The following is a 13,142-nucleotide window of genomic DNA, read 5'->3' as shown; positions in this document are numbered from 1 at the left end:
TGGTGAAAACCTGCACCTGTGATTTCACCCTTCAGTTGGTTTGTGTTCGATCAAACCCTATTCATTGTCTAGCTCCCCCTCTCCCTCATTCTCTGATGATGTGTCCAGCCTGTAGCCTCTGCATCCTCATGTGCCAAAAGCGGTACAGTCTCCTGAGTCCCAGAGGGCCCTCCAGAGCATAGCAGGTGGTCATTCTGGGAAAGGATGGGGAGGCCTGATGAATGCAAATTATGTGCTTCTCCTTCACTACCCTCTACCCACCCAGTTCAACACAGCAGATCTTCCCATCATATCTTTTAATTTTTTTTTTTTTTTTCCGCCTATTTTGGCTGTACCCTTGGCTTTGTCACTTCATAGTGCCTTCAATGTCAGGAACAGGCCTGTGTATTATAGCCGAGCCTTGCATGGCTTAGCTCTGCTGGTTTGGTCTCTGCCTTCCCACCAGCTCGCAACATTTCCCCTTGGTATAAATACATTAATTGCAGTCTTCATTGCTTCTCACTTCAAGAGCTGTGTCCCAGGCTCTAGCAGGCTGGTGTGTCTCCATGCCAGGGCTCTCTGCTGGTTGTGCTGAGGCCTGGTGTCTCCTCCCCTCTGAAAATGTGAGACATAAGTGTGCCAAAACTCTGATAGGATGGGTTCAAAAAGGGTCAGTGTCCAGCTGCCTTCCTCTTTCTCCCTTCCCTTTTCCCATCAGCTGCTCTGTAAATCATCTCCCTCTTCTGGCCATTCCGTTATTACAGAAGCAGAGGGGCTGCTTCTCTGTCCCCCATCAGCTCGAGCTCCCTGGCCAGGGTTTGCTCTTGGACACAAAGATGACTTTTATGGCGAAAGAAACCTGAGAGGAAAATGGAAAAGAGCAGAAAACTGAAGAGCTGAAGGATATTGTCTTGTCCTGTTGGTGAGAAAGGACAGTGGTTTGGGGGTGAGGGTGACACCTGACAGGCTGTTTACTCCTGCACATTTCTTACCCCAGGACCCTATTACACACCCCGTGGGAGACACATCAGCCTGTCTCCTCAGCAAATTGGGCCCAGGAAGAGGGTTTTGCTAATCTCCTTTTCTCCTGCCACAGCACTGTCACTTTTTTCTGCCATTCCCCACACCTGGTGGGTGAGATGAAGGGTTAGAAGGGAAGAGGGGTGCTGGTCTGGGAATTCACAGTCCCCTGGTAGGAGGAAGAGAGAGGACACAGGGAGGTTGAAGCCCTTCTGCTCCAGTAAGTCCACAGCCATCTGAAGCACATGAGTGCATTCTGGATGTAGCTGGTACCTTTGGAGCCATAGTGTAAGGACAACCATTTTGTCTCTTGCACTAAGTGCAATGATACCGAGGTTTTGCTATATGTTCTGGAGTTCTGGTGTCACTGCAACAAAAGATAGTACGTGTGACACCTTCTAAGGATCAGAGGGCTATCCTCTTGGAGCAGATGAAAGAGCAGATGGCATAATTTAACTCCCTGGGTTCTTTAGACAAGATTGGTTGGAGACTGGAAGGTACAATTCTCAGATCATTGTAAGGCATGTCATAATCTTAGATTTAACACCTGACAATCAAAATCTAAGTTATAAAGCGTGAAAGAAAAATTACACCGTACTTATAGGAGTGTCAAATTTGAGAAGCTGGAAGATTTTGCTATCTCTGTCTATTGTCGTCCTCCCAAGTGCTGTCTTGTACTTATCCTGCCTCTGTTAGAATACTGCTAAGGGTGTATTTTGCTTCTCAATAAGGAGTAATTTTCTAAGGAGTAATCATGTAGGAACTTTTATTCTAGAAACTGTCCTTCAGGCTAACATGTCCTTCACTGTAATTCAGAGCTGGAGATGTTTCCTTGCAGTTATTTTGTACATGGGAATTATTGTTGTTATAGAAGGTGACTGATTACTGCTGTGCAAAGATGCAAGTAAGGGCAAGGTGGGCACTATGTATTTTTTCAAGACACACAGAAAGATAAATGAAATCTCTTTGTTGAATAAAATAACTGAAGACAGTGTGGGCAATCCACAGGCAGTACAGGCTAAGATGGGGCCTGGGCAAGGCTAAGGCACCTGGGCTGGGAGTGTTGAAAATGCAGAGGACCAAAGGTGCATACACAGGTGTGCATCAAGGGGTATGAGAATGAGAGAGAAGGTGTCAGGAATGATGCTGATGGAGCAAGGCCCAGAGTTCACTGGGAGGACCAAGCCTGCTATGGGTTTTTTCTTTGGTAGTGGAAATAGGACCTTGTGTATATTTTTGTGAGCCAGCAGGACTGTACCTGTGTGACACCTTTACTGATATAATTTTTAGGAACATAGATAGGTCTGCAATACTGACAAAAGGCTTAGACAGAGCAGGCAGCACAGGAATTATTATTTTATTTTATTTTATTTTATTTTATTTTATTTTATTTTATTTTATTTTATTTTATTTTATTTTATTTTATTTTATTTCAGGGCTTTAACCAGAAAGGAACAGTCTCTTTTGGGCTGGGTTCTGGCTACAGGTGGGAATATGTGTGCTTTAGTGTTCATGACACCTACAATGAAAAACTGGCAGAACGGGCAAACTCTGATATATGTCTGAAGCAATACTGACATTTGTATATACTTACTACATTACTTCAAGCAAAGTTATGATGAGCAGTACTTCAGGGAAAGTAGGCTTCTATTGGCTGCTCATTCCAGGACTGACTGCAAAAGTATGTACTTAGACCTGTTGCCTTCAATTTTACAGTGATCAAAGGTAAAGAAATCTATATTGGCCATGGAGCTTGTAGGTAAGATCACCAAATTCATTTAATTAATTCCCATAGTAATAAGCTAGTCAATTAGCCTACAGTGCCACCTAGCCTCCTCATCGTTTGGAGAGCAGGGAGTATGGTGTGAATATTTAGAATGATAAAAAAAAGAAGCTGGAAAACATTCATGTAATGAAATTTTATCCCCTTTGTTTAAAAATATAATAATTCAATCTCATCAGAAGATATTCATCAGCATGCTGAAAATCGTTGCCCTGGGGGAAAAAACAGAAGAGAAATAGAGATTATTTTTCTTCAAAATGTTAATTCCTTGTTGAATGCAAGTATTACTCATAATTTGTGAGGTCTGAGCTGGGTAAGGAAGTAGCTAGGCTGGTGCATGACTATTAAATATTTTAAGAGTCTGATTCATCAAAAAGTGATTCAGAAGCTATTGATAGTAGTCCTGTCAGGAGCTGCCATCTCTGTGGTGAAGCTGGGGCAGTCAGTGACATACCAGTCGCGCTTTGTGGCATTTCACAGCATCCGCGAGTTAAGAGTATGCAGGGAATTGAAGGCAGCAAGTGGAGTTCTGCTGGGACACTGATATTGGCATCTCCGCTGCCTGAAGAAGTGATGCAGAATTGGCATCTGTCAATGAGCAGGTCCCCGGGCTGACGGCTGAGGGGAAAAATGGCCCTGGGAGAGGGGACTGAAGGCTCTGTTGATCTGACTTGTGTGTTACAGACTGTTAGTAAGTGATGGGGAAAATAAATTCTAATATTCCATTTCTGACCAATACACTTCCAAGATATCTGTGATAGCTTCTGCCTCTCAAAGTAACAAATGTATTTAATCTGAGGCTTTGGGTTTCTGTAGCTCCATAGAAACAAACACACGGCTTTTTATTTTGGCACAGTTAACTAGAATCTCCCTGTATTTAGACTTGAAAGAGTTTAGCACATAGGTGCTTTGTGAAAGACTGCAAATGGTGACTAAACATGGGGCTGCTCATGGTGTGAACAAAAATAGGCAGAAAATGGAAAATGTGGGCTGCCACAGGCTGCCTTTGTGCAGTGGGCTCTTCCAGTTATTATAGTTTGTCATTGCCAAGTAAGTCCTTGAACTAAGCTCAGTGAATGTGGGTGGGATGGGACGTCATTACTGGTTTTGTTTGATATGAATTTCAGCTTACATTATAGCAGTATGCAAAAAACATTGGTAGCCATATCGTTATGCGTCGTACCACAGCAGGCTTGTGCAAATTTTGGGGTGGTAGGAGTGAGGGGAAAAAGAAAAAATCTATTGAGTTCCGTCTTGAAATCCTGATAGATTTTCCTCTTTATCAACAGCCTTTCCTTCACTGTTTGATGATCTTTTTATATAATACCAGTTGTGTTTGAGAAGGTACTGCAGTGAGTTTGGGCTTGACTAAATAAAGAATTGGCTGAGTACTGTACATGTGTCCAATGGTGAGCCACAGCCTGTTTGCTCAGACTGATTATGTCCAAAGGCCTGTTAGAGCCCCCCGGGTATGCCTTACAAAGTATGTCAGGTTAAACAAAGCCAGTCACTAAGCCTTGTAAATCTTTAAAATGACATCCACTTTCAGAGATGCAGTGAATCGACTTAAGGGTCTAACACTGAATCCATACCCTCCTGTTGTGTTGAGGGAATGAGCTGCTCATTCTCTGTGTCTAATCAGACATGGGACAAGGTACTCCTGGGGAATTAGAGAGCTCCTGTCTTTGCTTGGGCACAGACTGATATCTCACTCTTTAAAATAAACAGAGGTTTTTGAGTGGCAGCAGTTTAAAGTAGTCAAAAAGAGAACCAACTAAAGCTGGCATGGAGGTACCTATAGGTGGTGCTGGTCAGTAGAGCACAGTAATCATGAGCTTATCAGAAAGTACTTGTGGATGCACCTGCCATCAGATGTGGGGTTTGGTGTGTTGTGCTAGAAGCTAAAGGGCTGCTTGTGTTGTCTGGATGCTATAATAGCCCCTGAGAATCGCAGCATACTACTGTATCAGCTGGCTAATCATCCAACATGAGGTTAGGGTAAGTAAAATAAGAAAAGAGAATTAAGTTTTTATATTCTGAAACAAAAATCCCAGCCAACCACAGTGATTTGTAAAGAAATTAATACAATCATGGTAAAGACAGTGGAGCACTTTTAGTTACTAACCACTGTTACCAAGCTGTAAGACTGGCTTGCAAGTTGTATGTATTTTACTGTACTTTGCACATACAAATACGAAACAATGGAAAAGTTAAAAATTAGGACTAGTTTTGAGACACCTTTTGATATTTTTGTGGTTTCTTAATTTCGTCTATGTTCAAGTTCTATGAAAGGACTGCACAGACAGGCTTAGGTACAGAAAAAGGAACACCTATATTCTGTGAATAGCCTATGATGCTTATATGCATCCCTTTAATGAATATCTTGTACCACTGTCTTTGATAACTTTTCTAGAATGAGTGGACTAAAGCTATGGTGCAGCTGCAAAATATGATGCTCAGCCTGAATGAAAAAAAGACAATACCTGGGCACCTAATGCCTGGACGTGAATCAATAGGCAGCTTGAGGGTGCTGGAACAGTGTGATTTAGGAGCTAGGGAACATGTCTAGGAACAAATGCTGGAGCTCCTATCTCCTTTTCTGTGGATTGTCTTCACCCAGTGTTAAATGCATTTGGGAATGGAGCCCAAGGCTCTTGCATCTTTTGCTGTGTGCTGAGCAAGAAGGGTGTAAGGTGCCTACACCAGCTCTGTAATTGGAAGGTTTAGGTGCTCTCCTTGATGGTGTGAGCTTTAAATCTGCAGGACTAAGAGTGCTCAGGTTTTCAGTTCCCTGTAATCTAACCAGTGATGATACAAAAAGCAGTCAGTGGCCCCAGCAATGTGTTTTTGAAGGAGGTTGGCCTTTTCTTCTGGATTCTGTGTTCAGCTGCCAACACGTGGTAGGAGAGATTAGAGCACATCAGGCAGACTGAGTTGTCTGGGGGTATTATGTGTCACCATGCTGATTTCCTGGGTCTCTGTCAGACTGCAACAGGAGCGAAGAGCCACAGTGCCTTGGTTGGGGTAGTTTTTGACTTGCTCAGCAGGGTGACAAAGATTGTCCTGGTCCAAGAGGGAGGCAGCTGAGACACATTCAGAGTTAAGCAGCATCTGGCTTTTTGGATCACAGCTTATGGTGGCAGTTCCTATCTTCTTTACAAGTGTGGTGTTGCACCTCACTGCAGTTCTCTTTGGTCCTGACTACAGCAGATTTGCTGTTTGGCTGAAGCCTGGTCACTTTGCTTCCCCATACCTCTACGACGCAGGGTTGATGATGTCTCTTTTCTCTTGCCATTCCCTTGTACTATCTCTTTAAATTACCACCTTTCATTGAGTGAGTGCAGTTGCCTCCTGTGAGTTCATACAGTGTCCAATAACTTGGGTCCCTGCTCTCCCCTGCAGCTTCTAAACATTATTATAACATAATGCAGTGTTGCTTTACATAAACAGATGTGATAAGAGTCGTATACTCCCTTGGTGCCTGCCCATGGCCCAGCAGCACCATTTCAGCCCAGGGCCATAAGATAGGATCCTGGTCTCCAGCCCTGCCCTGCTGGGCCTGACCTGGGCTGGTGTCCTAGCTTGACTTTGGGCCTGCCTTATCCCCATTAGCTTGGCTGATGATCTGGAGCCTTGGCTGAATGTGGTGGCCATCTCCAGGCCTGCCCTGCACACCTTGCTCATGGGCTGTGGGACAGGGCGCAGATAGTGAAGTCCCTGCCCTGCCAGCCGTGTTGTTGACTCAGGTCCCCATCCCTTCAGGAGCTGCCAGCCTTCATTGCCCCTTGGCAAACAATGTAATATTCAAAAGTTGGGAAGTGTAGCTGCAATGAGAAGGCAAATAGAATGTGAAACCAAGAGTGACTCAATGAGCAATTCAATAGAAATGTTAACTTAGTTTTCCCCCAGCTGCTACCATACACCTGGCTTTCAGGTACAGATCTCCACAAGCTTGCATAAAATTTTTAAAGGGTTGAAATAATCCAATTTGACTGTTGTTCTTTCCTTTGTGCTGCAATCTGCAGTTAAATATTTCACATATTGCCTTACACAGGGCAAAGCACGAGCCCTCTGCCATTGCTGGCATCCTGTGCTGATTTTTCTCTCCCCATTTTTTCCCATATCCCACACTCAGGTCAGACCAGAATCAGTCATCTCCTTGGTATATGTAAGTGTCTCAGGTAGAAGTGAGATAAAACTCTTTCAATCAGAATGCCTTCTGTGGTGCTCCTGGACTAAGCTTGCGAAGCTCCAACACCTACTGAGGAGATGGTTTGCTGTTGTAGATCAAGGAAGGGTGATGCAAATCTCTTTACATTCTGAAATACCCTCCACCATTCTCAGGGACCTGAAAAGATATTGTCTCTAGTTTTTAAACAGCCATTTTATACTTCCTTTAAAAAGAATAGTCTTGGCTAATGTACTCAAAATAGGATCATAATGACAACTTGACGTGGGCAAAAGCCCTATGTGCAATCCAAAATGACAAGTTGTCAAAAAGTATAATGGACAGCCAGGGGTGGTGTACCTGATGTAAAGATAAGACCATTATGTGTCTTGAAGTTTAAACTGGGCAGCCCCGCTGTGAAACATGCTTGAAAGTTTCATTGTCTACTGGGTTGCTAAGTAGTCTTTGAAATTGCATAAGGGTAAATTAAAGAAAGGTGTTAATTTAAACTAGAGTTGCTGAATAGCAACACAAGCAGACAGACCCTCAGGTATGAACATCATCTCTAATGCATCCATTAGTTCCCTCTTGCACTGCTGTTCTTTTGTTCTTGTCCCCAGTGGGATGTCACAGCACTGTTCACAGTGCCCAGCATTGCCTCTTTTGTGACCGGGACCTGGAGGAGGTGGCTGAAGCCCTCAGCTACTGCCTTGGTTAGTGTTTCAGGCAGTTACTGAAGGTTGTACCTGATTCTTGGTTTTGTAATCCATGTTGGCTGGTGGCGTTATTTTCCTTTTAACACTTTTCACTTCACGTCTTTCTTAATCTAAGAACACATGTAAGACCACGTTGTCTGCTTTAGACAGTGATCCTGGAAGATGCATGCTCATTTCTGTCATGATTAGTAAGTGTGGATGACCACAATTAAATACATTAATCCCTTTGACAGGATGTGAAGAAAATTAGAAAATTAGGCCTTGCAACAGGCTGTTCAAATGTGACTGAAGGTGTTGTCTAACTTTAGGCGTATGTATGGGAAAAATGTGTTTCCGCTATATCCTATAAGTAGCATAAGTGGTTAAAAGAAGAATTCAAAACAGATCCCAAAGCTCTAGTTCCAGCTGCTCTAATCAGTAGTAAGAAGAATCTCCCTTTTCCTCTGTATTTGCAATTCATTTACATGTTAATGCATTTACAGGGCAAGACTTGGACTCTGGTGCCTGTTGGCAGCCTGGCTGTCTTCAGGATTGTACTTACACACCTGAAATAGAACTATTCAGTTTCTTGGCTGGTGTCAGCTTGAGCTGTTGATGAAACACTTCAAGACACCCCAAAGCAAACCAAACCTTGTAAAGAGTTTGTGTGATTGTTAAATAGCTTACTTTAACGTTAGCACACTTGTAGTCAGACTGATCCCTTCTGTCTAGAATTACAGTAAGTCTCCTAGAATAGAATGGGGTAGAAAAAGGAACTTTCAAAGGATCACTGAAACACTGATGAGGCTAAGTTATCATGTGGAACAGCTTCTTTCCATGAACATACAGGGAGCCTAAAGCAATGACATTTGTAACGTAGCTCTCACAGTTATGTTTCAAGTTAGGGGGAGTGAATCCAGGTCTTAATGTGCAAGTGACATTTATTGTCTCCCCTACAGCAGAAGTCCTTTAAATAACAAATGCACTTGTAGACTTGCTTTGATATCTTAAAGCAAGAAAATGAATTTAAAGACAAGTTTTTAGCTTTGAATTATTTACTTTATTCTATCTCTAAAATTTAGAAGTAAAATTCTGGTATTAATCTATAGTTGTGGATTTTATTTTGTTTTGTTTTTTTTCCACCCAGGTGATTATTTTAGAAATGTTCATGTGACAAAACATCTAAGCTTGTGACTGCCTGTCACCTTTTCAAAATCCCAAGTATTTTTAGGTATTTTTCCATGGAATGTGGATCTGTTTTGAGTCTGTTAATTTATTTTAGTGAACTCTGGGCACAGCAGATATTGGAATTAATTTAGCAAGTAAGCATGTGGACAAGTGTGGGAAGAGCTGGTGTGCTGCTTTTTTTTTTTCCAATTACATCCGTCTGTCTAACACCAGTTATTCCCTCTCCTTTCAAGTCTCCTTAAAACATCACCATCACCAGAGCAGGACACATACCTAAAAGTGACAATCTCATGGTATCTTTGACAGTTTGGCAGGAGCCCTGTGGGCTTCAGTGGAGGTTTGTTTTACAAGTTAGGGCATGAATGATGATGTGCTTAGCCCCTTACAGAGGGATGTTTTCATTGCTTCACAGTCTTTAAGGCTGATGATGGGGGCTCTGTCCTCTGAGCAGTATCTGGACTCAGCGATCGTAGGGCAGAGAAGGAGGCATCTTCTCCCACCTGGACAAACTGCTCCTGAAGGCCCAGGCTGCTGAGCCAGATGGTTAATGCACCTAGTGGGGAAGCTGGAGTTGGTGGGTGAGTGGGCTGGGGGAGTTGGGGCAGTCAGGGTGCTGGCCCAGCCCCTGTGACAGGTGTGTGTAATTGCTTAGCCCACCCATCAAATGAGTAGCCCAAATGAAATTACTGTGCTGGAGTCCCCGCCATGTTGCATGCCCAGGCCCCAGCCTTGGCTTTGCCCTTTCAAAATGGAAGTGCTTACCATTAGGGCAAAGCAGTTCTGCGTCTCCTGTGGCACTGCCTGGGGGAAAAGTTTTGCCTGACTGTCAGACTGGCACTGAGCTATGTAGGACATGGACTCACTTTCCTTTTGTACTGCATGCCTCCATCACAAATCCTCTTGCATGCCATGTCACAAGTCATTTACAAGACTGCAGCTCTATGGTCTTGTCCTTCTGCTCCTGACAAAGGGAGGTGAGCCCTTATCCCGGACAGGATGGTTCCCATGCGGCTGGAGACAGTACCAGGAAGGGCTGGGGGCATGCTGGGCTTTGCTGATGTAACGGGCTCCCAGCAATTTTCATCCAGATCTGGTTGGCTGTGAGCTGGCAGAGAGCCTCAGATACGCCTCCAGCTCAGATGAGGTCATCCCTGCTGTGTGGTTTGATTTTGTTGTGTTTTTTTTTTTTGGGGGGATGGGTGGGGGGAGGCTGTTTCAGAAGGTCTATCTGAATGTTTGAGGTCAGCGTGCTAATTTCCACACCAACGCAAATCTCTAGGTGCAGGAGCCCCCTACCCCCCTCTCACTCCGCAGCTGCACCCTTTCCCAGCTCCATCACACAGAGACCCTGCTCTCCCTTTAAAAGCAGAGGAGGAGCAAAAGGAAGATGAATTTACCGCAGTGGATTTTATAATTGACTCTCGCATCCAGGTCACATGGGAGTGTTTGCTGGCAAGATACGGCAGAGCCGCGCGGACCTAAGACGAGTGCAGAGTAGCTCCAGGACGGAAGAAACTCCAGACCCTGCTGCTGCCAGAAGTGAAACTACTCGCCCTGCCCAGTCGCTCTGTCCCTTCCCCGCCCTCCCACCGTGTGCCATGCAGAAATGCATCCAGCCAGCCGAGGACGGGGTAGGTCCCCCCGGCTGTCAGTCAGTAGGGGCTGCCCGACTCGGGACGAGCAGATCCCAGAATAAGGACTGATCCTGTCGGAGAGCAGAGCACGCATACCTGGGGGTGCCCAGCCCCGGCCCTGCACCGTGCCTGGACGCATCGCCTCCTCGGCATCTTCCTCCCGGCGCTGAGAAATCCCGCGCTACCTCCCGCGGAGAACTGCCCACTAACTTGGGCGCCGACGCCAGGTCTGCCTGCAGGGCTGTGGGCAGCATGGGGGTTACAGCATCCCGCCTCTGCCCCGGGGGCAGCCAGCCACTTCCTCTTCCCCCTCTCACCGCCGAGCCCCGCGCTGGAGCCCCTCTGGCACAGCCTCTTCGCGATGTCCTGCCAGAGCCGGAGAGCCCTTCCCGCAGCGCCTGAGCACCGCGGCGGCTCCCGGCGGCCGAGCCCCAGCCCCGCGGACGGCTCCAGGCGAGCCGAACCGCAGGACCGCGGACAGCTCCCGGCTGCCGGCCGTGCGAGCCCCGGGTGCCGGTGGTTCGAGAAGCAGAACCGCGGACAGCTCCCGGCTGCCGGCCGTGCGAGCCCCGGGGGCGGCTCCCGGCTGCCGGCGGGCCCGGGCCGGGCGCGGGGTGCCGGGTGCCGCCGGGCTCTACCCGCGGAAGGGACACCGGCGCCCCGTTCCGGACCTGCTTCGTTCCTTGGTGTCCCGGTTTACTGCGTGTTGCGGGCAGCCCTCTGCTGTAGCAGCACGCCGCTCTGCCGAGGAGGACGCCGAGAGAACACCCCCCCCACCACGACCACCCGCCTCTCTCACGGAGCCAGAAGAGGGCTTATCTCTGGGCTTGGAGTCTGTCTTCTGTGGATCGGGATTTACAAGGCTGGACGGTGCCTGGTTACAGTGGTGTGTGTCTACAGACCCCGAGGTGCACTACAGAGTTAGAAAGAAACGTTGGATCTGTCAGGCAGTGGAGGGGTAAAATAAATCCTGTACAACCAGCAAACCCAGCCCAAGCCTTCCTGCCTCCCTGCAACCAACTTTACTCCCCCCAACCGCGAGAATTCCCTCCTCTCCTCCCTCCACACTCTTTCCTCCGGAGACTGTAGGATGAGGCATTTCCTTCTATCTGGCTCAGGGTAAAAGCATACCCTGGGGGCAGCAACACACATCTGGCAGGGACTGAAACGTTTTAATCCAGCCTCTACTGCAATCAACAATGGCAAATGAACCAGTGATTTTGAATGTTTATGACATGGTGAGTATGAAACAGTACTGAAGGGGGGGGGGGTGGAGGGGGGAGGAAGAGGAGTGGAGCCGGGTGGGAGTTGGTGCTTTGAGGCAGGCATTGCACGAAGAGGATCCCCAGAGAGGCTGATCCCCACCCCCTCCCAAACTCCTCATCCAAGCATGTCATGTTCTGGCTGTCAGAGATGATGCTGACCCTGGCCTTTGAAACGTTTAGCATATTGAGCTGGACTACAGGTAGAGCTGTGCCCAGTTTTCTGCAGGATGTTTCAGGAGCAGAACTGGGTGAGGAGAGGGCTTTTTAATTTCCAATGTCCCAGTTAAGGAAGGAGATGTGATCACCCCTCTCATTGTTGGAGCTAATTGTCCTCTAATTTTGTGTGAGTAAGCACTGCCAGTCTGTGGGGAAGGGGTCAGGATTTCATCCATGGAGGAGAAGCAACTGTAGAATTGCAGTACGCACATAGTTTCTAGGTCAGTAATCTGGATCAGTTCCTCTTATGAATAAGATTGTAGTTAATTATTTTCTCTGAAGGTTAATTGCAATGACAGGAGTAAGAAATTGTCTGAACTGGTGAAGTTTCAGCAGAGGGAGGAGCGCAGGGACATGCTCCTTGGCAATGTTTCCTGAAAGTTAATGGTGTAGCAAGTAGCTTTCCTTGCCCTCTTCTTTCAAGGGGGAATGTGAACGGGAATTATCTGTGCTAGAAAATCAGAAGATGCAAATCCTAGCCTTGGCACGAGCCCCCAGAGAGAAGATGGTTTGGCAAAACTTATTTGCTTTCTGGTCCAACAGAAGTTTAGGTTCAGACAAGGAACATTTTGATGATGATGTACTTTTCCTCCATTTTTTGTTTATAAAGTCATTATTAAAAAAAAAAAAAAAAAAAAAAGGTTTTCAGGTCTTCCAAAAATTTAGTGAACTTTGCTGGGAAAAATAGAAACTTATGGGGCCCAGGTGCTGGCTGAGCTCTAAATATCTAGCTCAAACCTTTAAGATTATGGCACACATTTGGTTTTTGTCATCAGGCAGTGACAAATTTCAACAGGAAGCCCACAGAATAGTGTGGGTTTCCCTGTTGGGGGAATCGAGAGAATAGACACCAAAGAGATTAGTAGTGGGTTGCTGTAAATGTCAAACACACAAGAGTTTCTCATTAATACTTTGAGGAAGATAAAGGGGTTGTGTTTATTAGAGCCACTGTCTTCCTTGCAATTTTTTTAGTTTGTTCTGCAGCAAGTTGTGGTCTGAACTTTGCTCTCTCAGCCACTGTTGAGCTGTCCCAAATCAGTGAATATTTTGCTATTGAGCTGAAGAGATCTGGATACTGGATGGACATGGTCTTTGCCTTTTTTGTGTGTGTGATTGACACCAAAAATGAATCCCAAAGGAATTATGGGAGAAGGGACTTGTTTTTCATGATCACTGTGTTCTCAGATGGACACC

General features: G+C 46.0%; 1 protein-coding gene across 1 annotated transcript in view; it reads left to right on the top strand.

Moving 5' to 3' along the window:
- Positions 1 to 11,637: 11,637 nt before the first annotated feature.
- LOC309442524 (deubiquitinase DESI2-like) overlaps positions 11,638 to 13,142 on the top strand; it is a 61,734-nt gene continuing 60,229 nt past the window's right edge. The window contains exon 1 of the mRNA XM_082058425.1: positions 11,638 to 11,705. Coding sequence (XP_081914551.1) covers positions 11,667 to 11,705 — 39 coding nt within the window. The 5' untranslated portion in view covers positions 11,638 to 11,666. The remainder of the gene's footprint in view (positions 11,706 to 13,142) is intronic.

The sequence above is a fragment of the Streptopelia decaocto genome (genome assembly GCF_964273445.1).
Source record: "Streptopelia decaocto genome assembly, chromosome: 7".
Classification (NCBI taxonomy): Eukaryota; Metazoa; Chordata; class Aves; order Columbiformes; family Columbidae; genus Streptopelia; species Streptopelia decaocto.
The sequence above is the reverse complement of the archived record's forward strand: the minus strand, read 5'-3'. Positions and strand labels throughout refer to the sequence as shown.